At 43.9% G+C, this 20,546-nt stretch overlaps 1 protein-coding gene across 2 annotated transcripts; it reads left to right on the top strand.

Moving 5' to 3' along the window:
* The first annotated feature begins 5,883 nt into the window (after positions 1–5,883).
* On the top strand, positions 5,884–18,236 carry LOC137854920 (L-threonine 3-dehydrogenase, mitochondrial). Of its 2 annotated transcripts, XM_068678897.1 has the most exons (10): positions 5,884–5,960; positions 7,886–7,997; positions 10,582–10,783; positions 11,150–11,192; positions 12,523–12,593; positions 13,323–13,472; positions 13,560–13,732; positions 14,340–14,430; positions 14,922–15,191; positions 15,423–18,236. In XM_068678897.1, exons 3-10 carry the CDS (start codon positions 10,600–10,602, stop codon positions 15,560–15,562), a joined length of 1,122 nt encoding a protein of 373 aa, XP_068534998.1. In that variant the 5' UTR covers positions 5,884–5,960; positions 7,886–7,997; positions 10,582–10,599; the 3' UTR covers positions 15,563–18,236. The 2 variants fall into 2 exon arrangements, with proteins under 2 accessions (XP_068534998.1, XP_068534999.1); XM_068678898.1 differs by lacking the exon at positions 7,886–7,997 and having other exon boundaries at positions 5,936–5,960.
* Positions 18,237–20,546: the final 2,310 nt, after the last annotated feature.

The following is a 20,546-nucleotide window of genomic DNA, read 5'->3' as shown; positions in this document are numbered from 1 at the left end:
TTGCTTTTTTTTTTTTTTGGTGATGCTTTATTTAATGTAAGATTGACCCCTTGTCTCCTCCAGCCACTTCTGCTCTTTCCCTGCCCTTTTCCCTGATTTTTTCAGTCATTCTTATCACCCTGGGCTGTCATTAATTGTCTCATCTCTCTTGTAAAACCCTCCATCATCAGGCTGGAAATTAGCATCATGGATATAACAGAAATCAGATAAAACACCTGCTGTCAGTGCAGTAGCAGCATTCATGTGTCTCATGTTGTGTTGGACAAATCACTGTACGGGGTCTTTTTGGGGTTGTTTTCCTGCATTTGCACAAAGCTGTTGATTACAAGGAGGCAGCAACACAAAGGTATCCAGAGAAATGTGAGTGTAAGATAAACGTGTGTGATACTGGAGTGAAACCTGCTGCAGGTTTTTCCCATCTATTTTTCTCCAAAGAAGTGACAATCCAGCGTGACACGTGTTTGGGTGACCTGGCTCTGACTGGGATGAGGTTCTGCCCTGCCTGCCAACACGATGTGACACCTGCTCAGTCCACAGGCACAACCCATGTCAGATCTGTTGGGGATGATGAACATCAGGGTTAAAACAGCCACAAGGAGATGTTGTTTCTTCTTTTCGCATGCTGTGTGGCTGAGCTGCCACCAAAGCGAAGTTTGGTCTCCCTCCCTTGTGGCTCCTGTGGCATTATTTGGACACAATAGGAACTGGCAGTGTCTAAAATTGAGGATTTACTCAGTAAATTGAGGATTTACTCAGTAGTGCTGGCTGCAGTGGTCTGAGGGACAAAAAAAACCATTTAAGTCAAGGCAAAAATCCAGTTCCTTACTAACCTGCCTTTTGACAGTGGGCAGTGGTAGAGATCTATGGAGAAATCATAATACAGCCTGGTATATGGTGTTCTTATAGCACTACATGCCTCAATCCTACTGTGAATCAAGCTGTATCACATTTTCCTTGTGTGGAGACCGTGTAACTTCCCTCCCCTGCCATCTGAGCTGTTTGTTTGTTTTCCCCCACGATGCATGTATAGTCCTAAACTGCTGTGTATGCTGCATCGTGTGGGATTTACATATGGGAACTGCTTCATATGGGAACTGCTTCATCTGGGAATCATCCAATGGCAAAAAATGGGTCCAAATTATTAGTAAGTATGATGGAGCACCTGCTGTTCTCATGAAGCGTAGATCAGTATGGCTCTGTTGGTTTACCCAAGTGAGTGATCTGGTCCTACAAGACTCTGCTAGCATCTAAGTCGTGTGACCTGGCTCCTTGCAGAAAAGCTATAGCTTGTCCTCTCTGCTTCCCATTAACAGTGCTTGGTCCAGTGCTCAAGAGCTGTTCATCACTGCCAGAGAATATAAGGACTCCGAGTGTGTCATAATGCAAGGACAATTTAAGATGGGTCAGCCAGAAGCTTTATTAATCACAGTCGAGAACATTTGGACAGCATCTCCCCCTCTGCTCCCCTGTTCTCTCCCAGCTGACTGCAGTGCCCCAACCCACACAGTGTTTCACAGAAAAAGGTGAAGAAAAACAATTGTTCCTATAATAACAAAATTATCCATCCCTGGGAGGGATGGACTCCAAACAATAATTTAAGTCTTAGCAAAGCCAAGTGTCCCTCCTAGGGATGGACACATTAAGTAGCTTGTTAATCACCAAAGCAGTGAATAATGTGACAATATGGACAGATGGCTCTTGGTGGAGCCTGTAGAAGTGGCACACAACTGACCACTTAGCTCCGAAGTGGTCAGTTGGAAATAGTCACAGGCTTAGCTTTTAGTTGAAAGGAAAGCTGGCATTTAGGGCACCACACTTCAAACCTGGACACGAACCCTATCAGCATACAGGCTCGCATTTACAGCCCCAGCTGCTGTTCAGCAAACTCTGTGCAGCCTTGAGCATATCACAAGAGAGAGTCTGCTGGCTGATTTAGTGCAGGAGATGGGCGTAGCTGTTCCAAGAAGAAAATCATCCTATCAGCAGAGTTGCTTTCTAAGTAGGGGGCCTTGCAGAGAATAAAGTTAGTGGAGCTACATGACCACAGCAAGGATCCTATTGAGTATTACAATGGGGTGAGGCTAACACTTAGATACCACTAGGCTCTGTAAGTGAAAATTAAAATCATCTGAGAAAGGGAGTTCATTTGACACCAAGTGTATTGAGCTGGGATAGGGTGGTACTATCTATTGCAGAATTTTTTATTTATTTATTTATTTTTTTTTTTTAAGAATCACAGAATCATTAAGGTTGGAAAAGCCCTCCAAAATCACCTGGTCCAACCATCCCCCTACCACCCATGTCACCACTAACCCATGTCCCCAAGCACCACGTCCAAGCTCTCCTTGAACACCCCCAGGGACGGTGACTCCACCAGCTCCCTGGGCAAAAGCCCACCCTTGGTGCTCTGAGTCTCCTTCTCTTCCGTTCCTCTGCCCATCGTGTGCTAATTGCTGCCTTTATGTGCTGTACTCCTCCCCAGCCCGTATCTGCCTGCTTTACTTAGAGGAAATTTCCTGAACTGCCTGTTTTTGTTGGCGAACACCCACTGAAGGGCGATGCCAGCTGGTGAGGCTCTATGCAGACACTCCCCAAATCAATGCGATTAATACCGGAACGTGGTGTGGAGGCAGCAGAGGCAACGTTGTGCATCTCTACTTTCCCTCACCCCCTGCCCTGTCCCAGCTCCATGCCATCCCCTCGGGTCCTGTCGCTGTCCCCAGAGAGCAGAGCTCAGCGCCTGCCCCTCCGCTCCCCTTGTGAGGGAGCTGCAGGCCGCCATGAGGCCTCCCCTCGGCCTGCTCTGCTCTGGGCTGAACAAACCCAGGGACCTCAGCTGCTCCTCAACATTGTGACTATGTGGATCACTGAGATGCCCTCTGAAGGACAAAGGAGACAAGCTGCTGGCAAACAGGACACTACATTTGTCATATCATTGACCTGATGGGCCATGGCAGGTCCTGAACAGGGACTGTGTTTGCAGTCAGAACTAGATCGAATCTTCCTTCCTCTGGCAGCGCCCAAGGCCAAGGGCTTGGGGCAACCTGGTGTGGTGGAGGTGTCCCTGACCATGGCAAGGGGCTGGAACCAGATGGGCTTTAAGGTCCCTGCCAACCCAACCCATTCTGTGGTTCTACCGTTCAGTGATTCCCTGAGCCAAGCCTCACAAGTCTTATTTCCAGCAGCAGCTATACAAAGAGCTTCCATAACTCTTGACCCTTCTTTCTGCTGAGCTGTACTTCTAGAAAACAACACTTTTTTTTCCCCCTCTTATTCCAAACACTTCTATCTTGCACAAACATAAACAACATTAACTCCCCAGGCAATCTTAAAGAACAAAGACTTTGAGATAAGATTAGCTCGCTGCAGAGATGTTTATAAGACTTTTTTTTTCCCCCCTTCTCTCCTGCTTACGAATTTCACCCCTTGGCAGGCAGGTTGGGGATTGTTGTGTAACAGTTTAGCTTATATATAATTAGAAGGCACAAAATTATATATGAAGCAGCACACAGAGGGGTTTATGGAGGACAAAAATATTAATGGTGAGTGACTGTAAAAATACTGAATGTGAAGTTACCGTGTCTGCTTCAGAAAGTCCTTCAGCTGTAGAGCACGTAGATCTGTGAGAGAATTGCAGGGAAGCAACTGCTGTTAAAGTCCAAATGAAATGGGCTATGGTGATCTTCATTTGATTTCCTGTGGTTGTTTTTATGTTCTTAATTCAGCTCACTGAATGACAAGCAGTAGCTGCCTACCCACAGCAAGGAGTGGATGAGGACCTTGCAGAGCCTTGCCAACTACCTACCCTTTCTAAAAATCCTAGTTTACAGGCTATTTATTATAAGCAGAGCACTGAAGCATACGGAATCTAAGTGCAGTAATTGCACTTTCCTGATTTTAATACTTCAATAATTTGCCAAGAATGGTCCCTTTCTGTTGGCTGGATCCGCTTGATTGTTACTCATACAATGGAGTCATTTCTTATCATGTTGTGTTTTAAAAATAGTTAGTGCTTGAGTCATGTTTACCCTGAAATGCTCTCCTTTCAGCACTACTTACTGTGTTTGAAGGTGTTCCTGAAGGCAAACAAGCTTCCTCCTTTGACCTGGATTTCACATTTAGACATATCTTTTTGAAATGTCACCTATGTTTTTTGAAGTCTGCCGTAACCCAGTGTTTCCTAGATTACAGTATTTCCATTTTACCTAATTTCTGCCCATGAACAGGTTTTAAACTCTTCACACTGGGAAAAAAGGGAGATAAAAAAAAAAAAAAAAAAAAAAGCTATTTGCTTTTTCATCTTCCTTCATGTAGACAAGCAAATGTCTAGTACTTTATTCCTCAAGTCTTGACATCAGTATTCTACTATTAATTACCACAGAACACAATTACCAGGATCCTGGAGAACCTTTCCCTTCTATCTTCTTCATGATACCATTTCTATTTTTATTTTTTTTAATATATATATGTATATTTTGAATACTCAAAAGCCATTCTGTCATTTACACTCCGAAAAATAAACCTGCTCTTGAGCCTCTGTACAAATTCCTTCCTGGGGGAAGACTTTTCCATCGGTATACTGATTATTTAATGGTCTTATTCCAAGTATATACATTTTGTAGAACTCACCGATTTGCTGCACCTTTGTCAGCAGCTGTTTAATCACAAGGTTTTCTTTTGGGTGTACAGCTAAATACTTAGGTAGCTACTCCTTCCTTTCACCCAGAGGTAGCATAAACAGTAGCATTCATCCTGTCCAAGCAGTTGAGAAACAGGTAATGCAATCACAAAGAGAAGTTTCTTCACCGTTTCTTGAATTAGTTCCATCCTTTTGACAGCCAGACAGGCTTTGTGACATTCTTACCTCGCAGACAAATCGGAAGATGTTTTGTGGTTAGAAATATTATTTTGGGTCGTGTTTGCAAGGGGGCAACCCTAGGGCAAGGTGGAGCCCTGCCATGCTGGCTCTCCTTGCCTCAGCCTTTGCACTGCCTGGTGATGATGCCCTTGCAGGGTGGCTGGTGTTTTCCTCTTGTACCTTCCAGAGCAGTGCCCGTCCTTATTTTCATGTCATAAACAAGGCCTCTGCTAGCACCACTGGGTTGTGGCATAGCTTGGTTGGTGACCACATGCATTTGTGCCTCCCCAGTGTCTCCTTACAGTATCACAGTACGTTGGAGGTGGGAAGGGACCCTGGGTGCCCCTGTCCCATCTTGGGCAGCCTGTGCCAGGGCTCCGGCACGCCTGGGCCCAGCAGTGCTGCCTGAGGGGCAGGGGGAGCCGCCGGGGCTCCAGGCTGGGCCCGGGGCCTCTGGGCCTGGCCCTGGGCACTGCTGAGCAGAGCCCGGCTCCGGCCTCTCTGCACCTCCCTGCGGGTACTGACGGCCATGGGGGAGCTCCCCCGGAGCCTCCTCTGCTCCAGGCCCAGCAGCCCCAGCTCTTGCAGCCACCCCTAATAGTGGAAATCCTCCAGTTTTTCACTGGACTCTCCCACCTCTCCTGCCTGTCCAGGTCCCTCTGGATGGCAGCACAGCCCACCTTTTCCCCCCAGTTTTATGTCATCTGCAGCCTTGCTGAGGGTGCACTGTGCCCCATCATCCGAACTATTACTGAAGGTGTTAAACAGGACAGGACCCAGCACCAATACCCCCGTCCTGTCCCTACAGACCTTCCCTGCCTCTCCTGCAGCCCCTTAAGGCACTGGCACACCGCTACCTTGCACCACCCCACACCCCCCGTTCAAGCCCTATCGCTGAGCCCCCGATCCCTAACGAAGCAGTGCCCTTTCCAGGCCATGACGTCACGCCCAAACGTGTGACGTCACTCCCAAATTCTCCTCCCCATGACGTTTGGCTTCAGCTCCTCCTCTCCCACCTCCCCTTTCCCCACCTCCCCCTTTCAGCCTTTGGGGGAACGGCGGCAGGCAAGAGGCAGCGGGGGCTGGCGGCAGCAGGAGCTCGGTGGGTGAGAGTGGTCATGATCCTGATCCTAATCCTAATCCTGGTCCTGATCCTGATCCTGTTCCAGATCCTGATCCTGATCCTGGTCCCGGTCCGCATGAACGACTCCCTTTATTTTGGGAGCCCTTTTGGGGCTGCCAGGGGACCAGGAGCAGCAGGGTAGGGGTGCGGGGCTGGGGGTGCAGTGCTCCCCTCTGCTCCTTCCCCTCCTTTCATTTTATTTTAGCCCCCCCTTTGTCCGATGCGACCCAGCAGCGCTTCAGGCTTTAACGCTTTTTGCAATTTTTTATCCCAGTTGCAGGAGCGACGCCGTTTTACTAGGGATGTGCTGTGAGCTTGCGGGTTTCATCATGCATATAACTCACACTGGCCTCTTTGTTTCATCCTAAAGGCCGGGTATAAAGCAGGTTTTATCCACCCTGAGAGCACCGCGCTTTTCAGTCATTTACATAATCTGGCTTTATTCGGGGTGCTGAGGCCAGATTTCTGGCTGGCAGCCTTCCTTCACAGGGCTCCGGCGTTGTCCCCTCTGAAAATCGAGCCGTGGCGGCCGTGCGTGTGCCTCAAGGTTATTTTAACGTAGCTTGGCCAACAGCTGTCTGCTGCAGCCCGTGTGCGAGCCAGAGATAACAGGAGCAGGGTGCAGCCCGGCCACGCTCCTCTCTGCCTGTACCAGGGGACACGAGGAGGGAGCAGGGTCCGGCAGCCCCCCCTCAGGGCTCTCCGACTTGCAGAAAAGACCAAGAGGGGATGAATGATGGCTTTCTGGCCGTGCAGGCTGCTTTAAGGGGTATTTGAGCTGAGAGTGTCCCCTGCTTGTTGCAGGGCGAGCGTTCCCAGTGTGATCCGGTGGATTTTCCAGTTGGCAGTGGCTGGGCACCAGTGAGTAAGGCTTTCCTGCGGAGTGACGTGTGCTTCATCTTCTGAACACCCGAGGCTGGCAGTGTTTTTCCACTCGAGCTCTTCTTGATACAGTTGAAAAGAAAAAAAAAAAAAAGGAGAGGAGCTTTCAAGTGCATAAGCCCTTCTTCAGCTCCTGAGGCAGAAACCGTGTGTTGCGGAGCCAAAGGGGGCTGAGAGCAATAGCGTGGAGCTCAGCGTGTTGGTGCAGGCCGTATGTTTGAGGCTGCTTTGAAAAAACTGGTGGCTGGGAATCCGTGAGATCCCATGCCCCGGGAAGTATCACGGCTTTTTTTGAAAGAGGCAGCTTTGGGACTTCTGTGGCTAGCTTTGTGTAGCAGCATCCTGCAGCGTCTCAGCAGAGGTGCAGCCCCCAGGAGTGCTGCGGGAGGTTTTGTTTTGGGGTCTGACCCTTCTCCCTTTTCCCTTGTTCTCTGAAACTTTCTATTAACGGGATTTTCCAGAACAAGCTCCTGAGTTTCTTATCATTCTTATCAGTGTAATGTTCTATTAATAACTAATACACAAGAAACTATGAGCTCTTATAAACATGTTTTTGTGTTTTATATGAGCAACAGGTGCTTGCCACTTGTGTAACACTTCTGAAAGCTCATGATGGGACAGCAGCTGGCAGATAACTTGCTAAATGTTGTTTTTTTTTAAGATGTTCCATTTTTTCATTTTTTCCCTCTTTTCCCTCTCCCTGTACTTTAATCTTCTTATAAACTGTAGAAGTTTCCTGCTATCCAAGGGAGAATGATTCTTGCTTTATATTTGAACATGTGTTGGCTTTGTACTAATCCCTTGCATTGCAACTAATTAGTTTAAAACCCGTCCTTCAGTTATGACCCTTGAATGCTCCTGTTAGCTAATGGACCTGGCTGCATAGCTTCGGAGACCTCTACCTATCACAAAGTTACAGACATTTCAAAATAAAGCAAATGTGAACAAAGTGATATCCCTGGCTGCTGCTGCTCTCACGCACACACTTTTTTTTTTTTTTTTTTTTTTTTTTTTTTTTTAAGGTGTGGGACAACTCCTACTTTCTGTCACATTTTGATTGGCTTTCCAAAGAGGCAGTGTCCTATAAATTGCCATTTCCAGTTTGCTTCTGTCCTATTGCCAGCTGAGGGACAGGTGAGTACAGAAGAGAAAAATAGTCTAGGGCGTATTTCATAATCCTTAAAAATTAGTGTTGGTTGTTAATTTGAATTAGCAGGCTGGGGAAAATAACAGCCATGTTTCAGGATAAAGCTTCCTCGCTTAATTTAGAAAATAAGGGAGTTGATTTTTATTGTCAATTTCAGTCAGTGAGTAAAATCAGCGACTGAAAAGTTAGAAAGTAATACAGGGATTGGTGGGGGTTGGATATGTATATATATATGTAGAGAGAGATTTTTCTCCAGTTCCTAAATATACAAAAATATTTCACTTTGGGACAGGAAGAAAAAGAAACCTACCCCCCAAATCAAAATTTTCACATCAGTTAAATTAATGCTTTTATGTTCAGTGCTGGTAACAACTCCTTGAGGTTATTTAAAATGAGAGATGTTGATCTAGCAGAATAGGACTTTCTGTCCAACTTGCTGTTGAAAGGCAATGAGCTTTATCTTATGGTTGGCTTGGGGAAGTGCTTTAAGGGATATTGTTAATTTCTTTATATACCTGTGCATTTGCTGACAATTTTTGGAATTTAGTTATACCATTTTCCTATCTGAAACAGCAAGAAATACATGTCGTAGGTAGTGTTTTTATATTCAGTTGTGCTGCTTGGTAAACCAAGGGTTTTTCAGTGTCTGGTATGAAATGTTTACTGTTCTTTTGAGTCAGCCTAGACTAGCAAGTAAATTAGTAAATAAGACTGCGTGTTTATTCCACAAGTGAATTTGGAGAAACCAGTCCAGTGAGTGGGAAACCAACTTGATCCTAGCATGGCATTTTTATAACTTTAATTTGTGTACTGTGCATCTAGGGCTCCGAATGTAAAATGCCTTTGCAGGTCCTGCGAGGGGAAACTTTGGGAAACAGATCATAGGAGGCTCCCTTAGTACTGTAAGGATTTTCATATCCCATTCTGAAACAAGAAGGGATTATCATGGCTCTTTAAAGTGCTGGTGCTGCCAGTTTCCTTACGTTGGTTTCCTAGGGAGAAATGTGTCCTATGTGTTGTCTGGATATGCTTGCCTGCTGTCTTCCTCCCCTTCTCCCCTTCTACACCTCCCTGCGGGTACTGACGGCCATGGGGGAGCTCCCCCGGCGCCTCCTCTGCTCCAGCCCCAGCACCCAGCTCTCGCAGTCTCTCCTCACAGCACGGGGGCTCCGGGCACAGCAGCACCCTGAGGGTCCCAGGCTGGGCTCTCCCTGCTGTGCCCAGGTCTCTCGGTGCTGGGTTGGTGTATCAGCAGGAATTAAAGAGCTGTGCAAAGCCCAGGGGGAATTAGAGCAGTTGCCTCTAGCACTGTGACAGGAGAGATACGGCTGTGACAGATCAAACCTATCATCAGGGAGCCTGATAAATGGGTTTGTGGCCGTGAGGTGCAGCAGAGGCACGGTGAATTCAGCAGGGCACTAACTGACCCCGCTTCTCAATGCAATAAACAAGTGAACCAACACATCTCAAAAGGAGGATAAAACAAAGAAGATTTATTATAAAATTATAAATTGGTGCTGCTGGAATTCATCTGCATCAGCTATCTGCCGTAACTTCTTGTGGCCTTCCTTCTCCCCATTTCTCTTACTTACAATATATGCAACAAGAACACGTGAGAAAGGAACTGACAGCATAATCTCAGTTTTAAATGCAAGCTATTTTTAAAAGGTGTCCTCATTTTGGAGTTTGTTCATTGTATCACTTTGGGGAAGATGGCTAAAAGTCTGAGGGGAGGTAAGGAAGAATTTTGGTGACCATGCCTTAAGAACTATATTTGAAGGAAGGAAAATATAACCTCACAAAAGGCCAGTTGCGTGTGCAATTTGTTTGCTGGCACTTTTCCAGCATTTTTTTTTTTTTCATTTCCTTTCCCAGTAGGAAAAATCTGGAGAGACAGAAAACCTAACTTGCATAGAGCTCAGGATAATTTAGGGATACTTTCGCAGTGTGTTATTATGAATCATGGCTTTTTTTGTGAAGCAATTAGGAACTAGTCCTGAGTAAACAAAACACAGCTTCTCCTTTGCTTTCCTGGTGCTGTCCATCATGCATGTTAGGTTTGAGCAGAGCAGTGCTCTCTAAAGAGACTTTTGCCACTGTTGGTTTGAGCGAGTCTTGCTGATGCAATGCTAAGGTTAGCTTATTTGTGGCAGTTTACAAAGCTTTCGCTCACAGATACCTGCAGTGAAGCTGTGTAATCACAGCTTCAGGTGAACTTCTTGAATTCTTTTCAAGAAAGAAAGAAAAAAATGCCTTTGCTGTCAGCTGTGCTTTGAATCACAGTTTCTAGTGTAAAAGGTTTAAACTTGGGCTGTGTTCTCACTGTTCATTATCCTGGACCCTGGGCTGGGGCTGTGGATATTTTCCTGTGCTCTCCCTGTTGAATACATTACCTCTATTCATGTCACTTCGCAGGCTGCTTCTAGCAGACGTGGCTCTCAGCTGGCACATCAGCTCGGATTTGTATTGCATCAGACCTCTTTTAAACTCTTCAGAGTATTCTTAGGGAGTATTTAAAACGTTCAATGTGGTTGAGTCACTTACGACTAATACCTTCTCTTGTTCTCACAGCGTAACTGAAGAAGGAAGATGCCAATTGTCAAAAACGTGAGCCGAGCTGTCAGCCAGCTGCTACAAAGCTCTGGTTGTGGGTGTGGGATTTCCATCGTGCCCGTGCGATGCATCGGCGTCTCGCCCCGCCAGGTGGCCTCTGATGCTAGCTTTCACTCCGTTTCTTTTTCGGAGTCTGATCATCCTCGGGTGCTAATTACAGGTCAGCATTCCTATCATAACTGTATTCCTTCTCCAGCTTCTCAGTCGAGTTCCACTCTCCCCTCCTCCCTCTCCAGTGAGCAGAATAACAGAAGCAAAAATACTTTGACAAAAAAAAATCCAAATGAAATAAGCTGGATTTGTGGTCTTTCCTGTATGGCTCTAGAATCATTGCCCCATGTGGACTTGTTTTCTATTTTTATTTCAGAAATCTACTAAAACAAGTTAATTGGGTTTTCACTGAGGACAGGTTAAAGCTTTTTGACTCTGAGAAGAGAAATAGTACTCATTTCTGATACAACTCATATAATACTTCAATACTGTGTTCTGATACCACCTTTATTCTGATTTTTTTCTCCTCTTTTAGGTGGTCTTGGCCAGCTTGGAGTGGGACTCGCTAAGCTTCTGAGGTATGTCATGATTCATTGACTTGCTATTAGTGAGGAGCTCAAGCTTTAGCCACAACTTTTAGAAGCAAAATTTTTCAGGAAAGCTGTTTTTAAAACAATCCTGGTGATGATTGTTTTTTTGCCTCTTGGTTTTGTAAACAACTTTATACTTTTGCTCTTTTTATTTTTTACTCCTGTGCTTGTTTTATGTTCACTGACGTACTTTCTGTGTGTATGTTGGTCACAGTTCCAAAAATAACATAATTTTGTCTAGGAGGCTAGCCACTGGGTTCAGTTTGTTTCCAGTTAAATAGAAGTATTCAGAATTTGAATCCTCAGAGGGCGCTCAGCCAAATAAGGCTGCATTTCCATGCTCAAGAAAGATAAAATTTGGGGTTTTGTGCAGGTACCGTGGGAGAGGAAAAAGTACAAACGTCCACTTGAAAAAGTACATAGTCCTCTGCGAATTGCCCAGCTGTTGGGCTTTGCAACTGCTGACTTTTCTCTCTCTGAGAATTTCGGTTATGTAACTTCAGGAATAAGGCGCCCTATTTAGTACAGTGCAAATAAAAACAAAACTTCCAAGACCTTGTACCCTAATATTTTATAATTTGGTGGAAGATGAACTGATGCAGCAAAAGCAGTAAATCAATAAATGTAAAATGCTCCAAGATCTCTTCCTTGTCTATATCATGGTTTATATGTACATCCACTCAGCTCTAGAGTCACTTGTATGCTGACAGTGTTGGTTGCAGAGGATTTGGGCTATGATCAAAAGTGAGCAAACTTGCTGTATTCAACACCATGTTATGGACTGAATGATTTCAGTCATTTCTATGAAATAGTGCAAATAATGGAAGGCTGGAATGTACTGCAGTTCAGTCAGTCTTGCTCTCCAAGACAGCCTTGTGCTGATTAGAGCAGTACAAGTCAGAGATTACTTATCAGCTGTATTTGCCTTGTTGATATAAAAATAGCTGCAGTTACAGCAAGCCCCGTGGCATATGCTTTTTGGTGTCTGTAGGGGACTTGATTCTCAGGGTAAAACTTGTGGTGAGAAGAGGGTAGGAAAGAGTTTTTTTCTCAACTGCTTTTCATTATCTTAAAGACTGAAGTATCCAGATGCAGTCTTTCAGTAAAAGGACTACAAGGAGTAGTTTACTCATTTTCAAAGATGCTATATTGACACTGAAGAGAACATTTTTTAATTTTTTTAATAGAATAACTGATTTCCTTGTGGAAATTATTATTCTTCTGATGTTGCTCTTGGTGAACAAAATAACAAAATAGCAACTCATAAATTATCACAAAGACTGTGGACTCACTGTACCGTGTGGATATTTTTATACAGGAAACGATTTGGAAAGAACAATGTGATCTTGTCTGACATTAGAAAGCCTGCGGATCATGTTTTTCATAGTGGTAAGTGACTGGGGGAACATATGAAAAAAAGCCTTGACTTCACATCTGATGTTGATAAACTGATTACTCAAGTCTAAACAAAGAGTGAATGAAACTGTACAAACTGTTTTTTGAAACTTCTGGATAGTGCCTTCCTGGTTTGAAGTCTTGCCCCAATACTGATTTTATATATCAGTTAATTCCTTTTTTTCTAAATATTTTTGTCTGCAGTTTTCACTGTCTTTTTGCCACTTTCTTGACCAAAGCACTCAAATCAATTAGCTTTTGTGTTCCTGCTGTAAAAAGAGATGTGTATTATTTTGGAGGTTGGAAATTAAATATGTGCCCTTTTTTCCAAGCCGAGGCAATTTAGATGACAAAATGCATGTAGAATAGTTTGTTTAGATTCTTATATTTTCATTAGAAACTTGAATAAGTTTTTCTTCACCATTGTTTAATGATGTACTTAGATATCTGAATTATACATGTATATTAGATGTTCCTTTTTCTCATGCCATTGATGGGATAAAACAGGAGTTCTTGGATCAATGTGGTGTTGAGGCAAAGGCAGCAGTTTACCCTACTTTTCCTATTTACCTACTAATCATTAGGCCATTGCTGTTTTTTGCTGTACAGTCAAATTTTGAGTAGAAGAATGGGCAAGAATCAGCAATCTATGAGTACAATCTAGAACTTTTCTCTTTTTGTTCTTCTTGTCATTCAGTTTCCTTCTATTTCCATTTCTTTCAGGCCCTTTTATCTACTCAGACATCTTGGACTACAAAAATCTGCGTGAGATAGTGGTGAATAATCGCATAACTTGGCTGTTCCACTATAGCGCTCTGCTCAGTGCTGTTGGAGAAGCAAATGTCCCTCTAGCCAGAGCTGTAAACATTACTGGTATGTGACAAGATTTCAATTTTGTGATTCCTACAGAGGTTTGAGAAAGTGCAGTGGATGTTCTGATAAATTCTGTTATTGTTCCAGGTTTACACAATGTTCTGGATATTGCAGCTGAGCACAATTTGCGACTCTTTGTTCCAAGCACTATTGGAGCCTTTGGACCCACCTCTCCTCGAGATCCAACTCCTGATCTCTGCATTCAGAGGCCAAGGACGATCTATGGCGTCTCCAAGGTTCACGCTGAGCTCATGGGAGAAGTAAGAACTTTTTCTTCCTTTCATGAAAGTTCAGTGAGAACTTCACTGATTCTGGAAGATTTCTCACTGCAGTAGTTTTCCCCCCTTTCTTTCCTTCCTTCTAGGCTTTAGTATTCTATTCTAGTCTGTCATGGTTTGTTATGTCATGAAAATAAAAACCCTCTCTGAAGTCAAAGCCATCTGAGACCGTACATACACAACTTCTCTCTTGGCTTTATATTTTTTCTAGAAGCATGAAATCCTTAAAGCTGTTATTTTACACACAATTTCTTCACATCTTAATTTTAAGAAGGACAGTGACAGGTCTGAAGACTCTATTAACTTGAAATGTCTCAAACATGGGAATTACTGCTTTCTGCCCACTAGATCTAGACCTTATGTTAAAAGTCAGTCCATATCTACTGATGTGGATGAAAACTAGAAAAGGAAGAGCAGAAAGATCAGCTACCTGATACAGAATGCAGACTGATCAGTAATTCCTTGCCTTCCTTCCCTGCCATGGGAAGATTACAGAATGAAGGTTCAACCTGTGGGAGATTGTTGTGGAAGCAGTGAGTTGTTTGGCCCAGTCTTGTTGTATAAAAGTGTTTCTCTCCTCCCCCCCTAGTACTACCATTACCGATATGGGCTGGACTTCCGCTGTCTGAGGTACCCTGGAATTATCTCTGCTGACTCTCAGCCCGGAGGGGGAACAACTGGTAAGCAGGTTGTGTGTATTTCTCAGTGTTGCAGGCAAGGACAGCAAAAACGTAAGCCAATGCAGTCATTTTTAACCAGTTTGTAGAATTTAATCTGCAGCGGTGTAGAACATCAGTGTAGAGATCCTGTTTGGACTGAAGGTTATGACAATACTTTTGTCTACTGCAATGTAGGGTGTACTTTGTAGTCTTTGTCTTTAAATGCTATCTGAGGGAGTTTGGCTTAGTTATGCTCATTGAGACCATTTCATTTAAAAATATTTCCAATTCTGCTGTCTTGCTGCAATGTGTAAATGCCACAATGTCATCGGGATGGTTTGGGATGGCTTCTTTTACTCCTGCTGTGTGATATAAATCATACACAGTTCTACTGCTAGGAGTTCCCCTCCTAGACAGGAGATTTTGGAGGTGATCTGAGGAGTGTTGACTGTCTTGAAGTGAACAGTGGATTGAGGCAGATGAGCACACACATCCATTGCACTTTTCCACAGATTACGCTGTCCAGATTTTCCATGATGCCATAAAGACCGGCAAATTTCAGTGCAACCTAAAGCCAGACACCCGTCTCCCTATGATGTATATTGATGACTGCCTGAAAGCAACTCTAGAGGTTATGGAGGCCCCCGCAGAGGCGCTGACCATGAGGACGTACAACATCAGTGCCATGAGCTTCACCCCTGAAGAGCTGGCACAAGAGGTGCAGAAGCACGTTCCTGAGCTTCAGGTGACCTACAATGTGGATGAAGTCAGGCAGGCCATAGGTGAGTATCACCTTTTTGGCAATGGGTAAGTGAAAATATTAGATTGCTGTATGTCAAGGACAAAACAATGTTTTCTTTTTAGACATTTAAAAATTGCTGCTGTACAGCTCAAGTCTTATAGTCTGAAATTCATCTTTCCTAATTCAAATGGCCAGTGATGATAACACCTTGTAGTTTGAAGGGATTATTCCTAAGCCTCATGCTCCTTGTTTCTCTTTCTTTTCACTGCAGCTGACAGCTGGCCAATGAACTTTGATGACAGCAATGCCCGGAGGGACTGGGGATGGAAACATGATTATGACCTCCCTGAGTTGGTGTCTACGATGTTTAGCTTCCTTGGGTCTGATTCCAGGATTGCTCAAGCTAACTGAAATATTTTGTCAGATGTTTCCAGATTTCCACAGAGGACCAGGAAGAAATGGCTAAATTAGTTTATAATTTATGAGTCCTAGAGCATGCCAATTATTAGTTTCATAAGTAGCAATGGAGTTGGGCAGAAACATACTGTAGCTCTAATGTCCTAGTAGATAAATGACACCATTAGGTGCTGTCTCCAAGCACAGTGCCTATGACAAACACATAATTCTTGTACTTTCACTCTTAAGCAACTGGGAACAAAAACCACCTACTCTTGGCTGATGAATCTCCAATCATTCTTGCTGCCTGGCTCTTATCTGGCAAACAGCGTGGGGCAATACTGTCAGTCATGGGGTTTCAGTCAGATCCCACAGAGTTAATGATATGTTTTTCATTTCCCTAGTGGAGGTTATTAGATCGTAGTAAGATACAATCCTTTTTTTCTCTGCTTACAGACAAGAGATACAAGAGCTACTTCACGTTTCCAAATTGCAGGCAGGGGTTGTTGCAATTCTAGTTTGAAATCAAACTTTGGTTAGTAGTTCATATTTATATATATATAGTGCTGTAAAAACATACACTTTTCTACAAATAGGGCACACTAAGTACCATTATTCTCATAAAGCCTATAAATGTGAAGGGGAATAGGACTTGAATTCTCATTATGCTTTAAAAGTAACAGGGTTTACAAGCTAAGCTTTTCCTGTTATTTGCAAATGCTGCTGCTGTCAGTTTAACCTCAGAGGTAGATCTGAAATCCAAAAAGCTGTTATGTTTTTGTGAATCCAGGGTATATTTCAAGAAAGCAATGCCTAGGAATGGGGTTACTGTTCATTAGCACTACTGTTGGATATCCCAGTTGTTTGCCACGCTAGCATAATGACATACAGCCTGGAGCAAGTTTTAAAGGTGGGCTGATGGTGGAAGACTTACATTAGAGTCAAGTCAGCCCTTGAAATCTGTTCATGTTCACTGCTTTTTCTGTGTATACTGCATATGTATTTGCAGATGCTATTTATGTGTAACTGTCATACGCTTCTGTTCTTTAGAGAGGAATCCAGAGGCTGAAACCATCTCCTAGCTACAGTTCAGGCCTGTTCTGCTCATTGAGTTTCATGCACAGGAGATTCTAGGATTAACAAGGGAATCTTAGTAGATGCATGCAGAGAAGATGTCTATCCAAAAGCTACTTAGGAGACTTTGAAAATGAGAAGTGACAGACTGGAGAGACAGGAAAGCCATTTTAGGTAAAACACCAGTCTCTATGGATGTGAATCCGAGCCATTGGCTACTATAGCATGCCTTGAGAAACAACATCTGGGGACTTTGATTATATTTATTTTGCAAAGAAAAAATACCTTTGGTTTTCAAAATGACTGGAAATTCCCTGTATGAAGCTCTCCATCTTTTTTTTTGTCTTGTATACTCCAGTGGCCCATGTAGGTGTCATGTTCAAGTCTGCTCTTGCCTACATCGTTTGCTATGTTTTCTGTGGCAGTGCTGTGGTAGTTGCAAGGCTGCTACACTCTGTAACCCTGCAGTGTTTCTTCAGCAAGTGATTAACTGACATGACCTGATTCTTCCTTTTGAGGGAGTCTACATGCTGCAGGGAATATGTTTTCTCATGAAAGTAACCTTCGAAGAAAGATTCTGTGGTGAAAGCCAGTTATTTTAAACATATGTTAAATTTGTATCTCTTGTTTTTGTATGTTTCTTACTGTTTCATCTGTTGGTGAAGCATGAATTTCCCAGGTATTTAAACTCAAAAACTTTTATGGTTGTGGCCTGTTTAAACTTTTTTATAATGTTTACGTTTCCAGGAAAAAAAAAATCAGTTCTTTAAACTCTGTCGCTGTTGTAACTATCAAATTGTTCAAGTGTAATATTTGGCCCAATGGGCCAGCAAAGTTGGGTTACTCATACCATCCGAGAGGAGACTGGCTCAAGTTTTGTTCTCTGCCCTGCCAAAACAGGATTATGTCATAGTAAACTGTTACACTGAGCCAACAGGTGAAGGGCTTTAATATGATATGAAATGTCTCATCCATTCCGGTCTTTCATAATTCACACACTGCAGACTCCTCATTGCCTCCCTTCCATCAGACCAGTATGAAATAATGCAGAGTTGTCCATGGGTCTGACTCCATTTCTTTAATTCAAGGAAAGTCAGGGGGTCTATCCCTTCTCCCTTGTTCAAGGCTTTAAACAACGTTTGTCTGCCAAAAAGTTGTTGATTTATATACGAGCGGGAGTTTAAGAAACTTCTATTTTGCAAAATCTGAAATAAACCATATTGCAGCAGACAGTTCAGTTGTAACGACGTGATGATGACGGTCAAGGAGCGTGGTTAGGCTTGTCTACATGGTCTGAGTCCTGTTTGAAATGCTGGTTTTTAACCTGTGACCAATGCTGCCTGTATTTTATTTTTTTTCCACATCTTCCCGTAACTTCAGTTGTAACTGTTACAAGATTTTCTGTATTAAACCATTTTGATGTGGTACAAAATGTATTTTTCTACCACTATGAAGTTTGACTTCTGGGCAGAGACTTCTCATGACATCTGAGCGTTGCAGCTGGTACATTACTTCTTCAGGAAAAAAAAAAAAAAAAAAGATGTTAAGAATATTTTTTCAAATATTACAAGTTGCTGATGAAGCCTACTTTAATAAAATTCAGTGCAGATGTGTCTTTGTTTTGTCATCCTTGGTTAGGACATGTAAACTATGTGCAGAAGGATGCTGGTTGGTGCTGAAGCCTTTCCTTTAGCTGCAGAAATGATGGGTGATTTGAAGCAGAGAAAGATGGACCCTGTCCCTGGCCGTCTGTGCAGTGACTCCCAAACATTTGTGTGCAGACTTTCTGCTGATTATTCCAGTCACACAGTGTAGCAGGCGGTTGCTCACAAGCAGATAGAACGTGGCTACCCTTTCATTACAACATGGTTACCCTTTAATTGTCAGTGAGCCACTAGGCAGGTGTGTGAACCCTGCTCGTAGGTGGCAGGAATCCAAAAGGGACTGGGTTTCAAATGTTCCACTGTCACAGATTTCTTAGCCCTCTTGTAGGGCATGAGAAGCCAGCTGGTCTGTGTTCTGCCATGTTTCTGTCCCTCTTGGTATCCGTGTAGCTTTGAAATTACAAGAGAAGAGCGATGCTCTGATGGAGGTAGCTTTAAAAAGCACCTGAGGACCATAAGGTCCTCAGTTCTGCTGCTGTGGAGGTCTCCTCACAACCAGCAATGTTGGTCACTGAAGGAATTTTGTGCAGACTGAGTGAGAATGAGGGCTGTGTCCTAGGATGCCCTTCTTATAACTTACCATGGACCTACCCCGCCTCATTAATTAATGAATAAACACTCCTGTCAGGTTAAACGAGTCCTTTCCCTCCTCCTGCACCTCAACTTTCTAATGATGGGAATTTCTCGTGGAGGAAGCATTCCTCCCTGACCACAATTTAATGATGAATGCAGCCGTTACAGTTCTTGCAGGACAGGTGAGGGTGTTAGAGCACGATGCTATTTCCAGCTACTTCATTTTGATAATTAGTTGGACTTGTGTTGACACATGCTCAGTTCAGTTTCTATTATTGCTGTGGGTGACGGATGGTGCTTCATCCAAAGCTGCTGTAGTTGGGGAGAGGATTGCCATTACCCATCAGGTCCTGCAAAATAACCACTGTTACTATCATTTTTGCTGTTTTTCAAAGATATGAGAATACTTGACCCTGTAATCATGTTCATGCAGCAAAACCAAAAGCCTCCTAGCCTTTTTGCTTTTAGTTCTCAGGTCTACTTCTGGATGGTATGTCCTAGAGTCATCCATTGACTTTGTTGTACTCAATTTTCTGTTCCTGTTTAAGAGGAAACACGGAGTTGGAGCAATGCTGACACTTAGTTGATTTATATTAAACAGATCTAACGAAGGAGCTCGGCACCTCAAGATGTGAGTGCTTATGGAAGGTGTTGTTCAGCTCCCTGTAGGTTTAGAAGTCAATACTCCATGCTTCTACGGCAATGAGCTGTTAATGCCCAGAGCACCAAATTAGGAACGAAGCCCGCTGTCACTGCTCAGGAAGGGTCCTTGTTTTGCTCAAAGTCTGGGATATATCTGAGACTGGCATACAATTGCAAATCCTGCCTGGGTCAAGGTCCTTTTACAGTGATTCTTTCTTAAAACGTTAAAATTAATTCTTTGCTTCTGTCCATACAAATGAAGCTGCTTTCAACTCTTGGCTGCTGAAGATCATAAAGACACATAGAAAAGCAGGAACCTGCTTCCCTCTGGGAAACAACATGAGGGTGATGTGTGATTAACCTCCTTGTGCTTCTGGAAAATCCCTCCTCTAGCTCCTCAGGAGAGCGGCAGGCGCTAACATACCATTTATCACGGGCTCTGCTTGCCTCCAGGGAGGAGAAACCAGGCCCAGGGACACAGAGAGAAGAAGGAGCTGAGGTTGGGGTTAGCCAGAGGACACAGCATGGACCCGCGGGACTGGGATGCCGACGTTGCAGCTCCCATTCATGCTTCTGCATGCTTCAGGCCCAGAGGGGGCTTTGCTGGCATACCCGAGGCAGGCTGTTGCTATTTTAGATGAAGGTTCGCCTGAGTTGTAAGACCTTTACCCTTCTCCTGGAGGCCTGGAGCAGGCAAGTGCTCTTCAGGCTATTTTCGGCTTGGCTTCATACCATAATAGTATGTGAGCTTAAATTCGTCTCTTCAGGCATGATGGAGCGGTGGGGGTGTGTGGATGGGTGTGCTTGGACATGCCCCTTGGGTGCTCGCTGTTCTTTGTAGGGGTTTCTTTTATATTGTGCTGGGATCACTGTGTACAGGAGTGCTACCTGGCTCTTTGAGCCAGGGCCAGCTTCTAGAACAGAACTGGATATTTAAAGATCGTCGTAACTTCATAAAGCAGTGAGGAGAGTTGGCTCACATGGGTGACTTTTGCCAGTGGAGACAAGGACAAGCACCACGTCCAACCTCTCCTTGAACACCCCCA

This window comes from Anas acuta, chromosome 3 (genome assembly GCF_963932015.1).
Source record: "Anas acuta chromosome 3, bAnaAcu1.1, whole genome shotgun sequence".
Classification (NCBI taxonomy): domain Eukaryota; kingdom Metazoa; phylum Chordata; class Aves; order Anseriformes; family Anatidae; genus Anas; species Anas acuta.
The sequence above is the reverse complement of the archived record's forward strand: the minus strand, read 5'-3'. Positions and strand labels throughout refer to the sequence as shown.

What these genes read in the sequence shown, in the direction of transcription:
- LOC137854920 (XM_068678897.1), top strand. Translation starts at nt 10,600, where the DNA reads ATGCCAATTGTCAAAAACGTGAGCCGAGCTGTCAGCCAGCTGCTACAA. An exon ending in TCCTCGGGTGCTAATTACAG is followed by an intron (nt 10,784 to 11,149) that starts GTCAGCATTCCT and finishes CTCCTCTTTTAG; the next exon opens with GTGGTCTTGGCCAGCTTGGA. An exon ending in TGAAGTCAGGCAGGCCATAG is followed by an intron (nt 15,192 to 15,422) that starts GTGAGTATCACC and finishes TTTTCACTGCAG; the next exon opens with CTGACAGCTGGCCAATGAAC.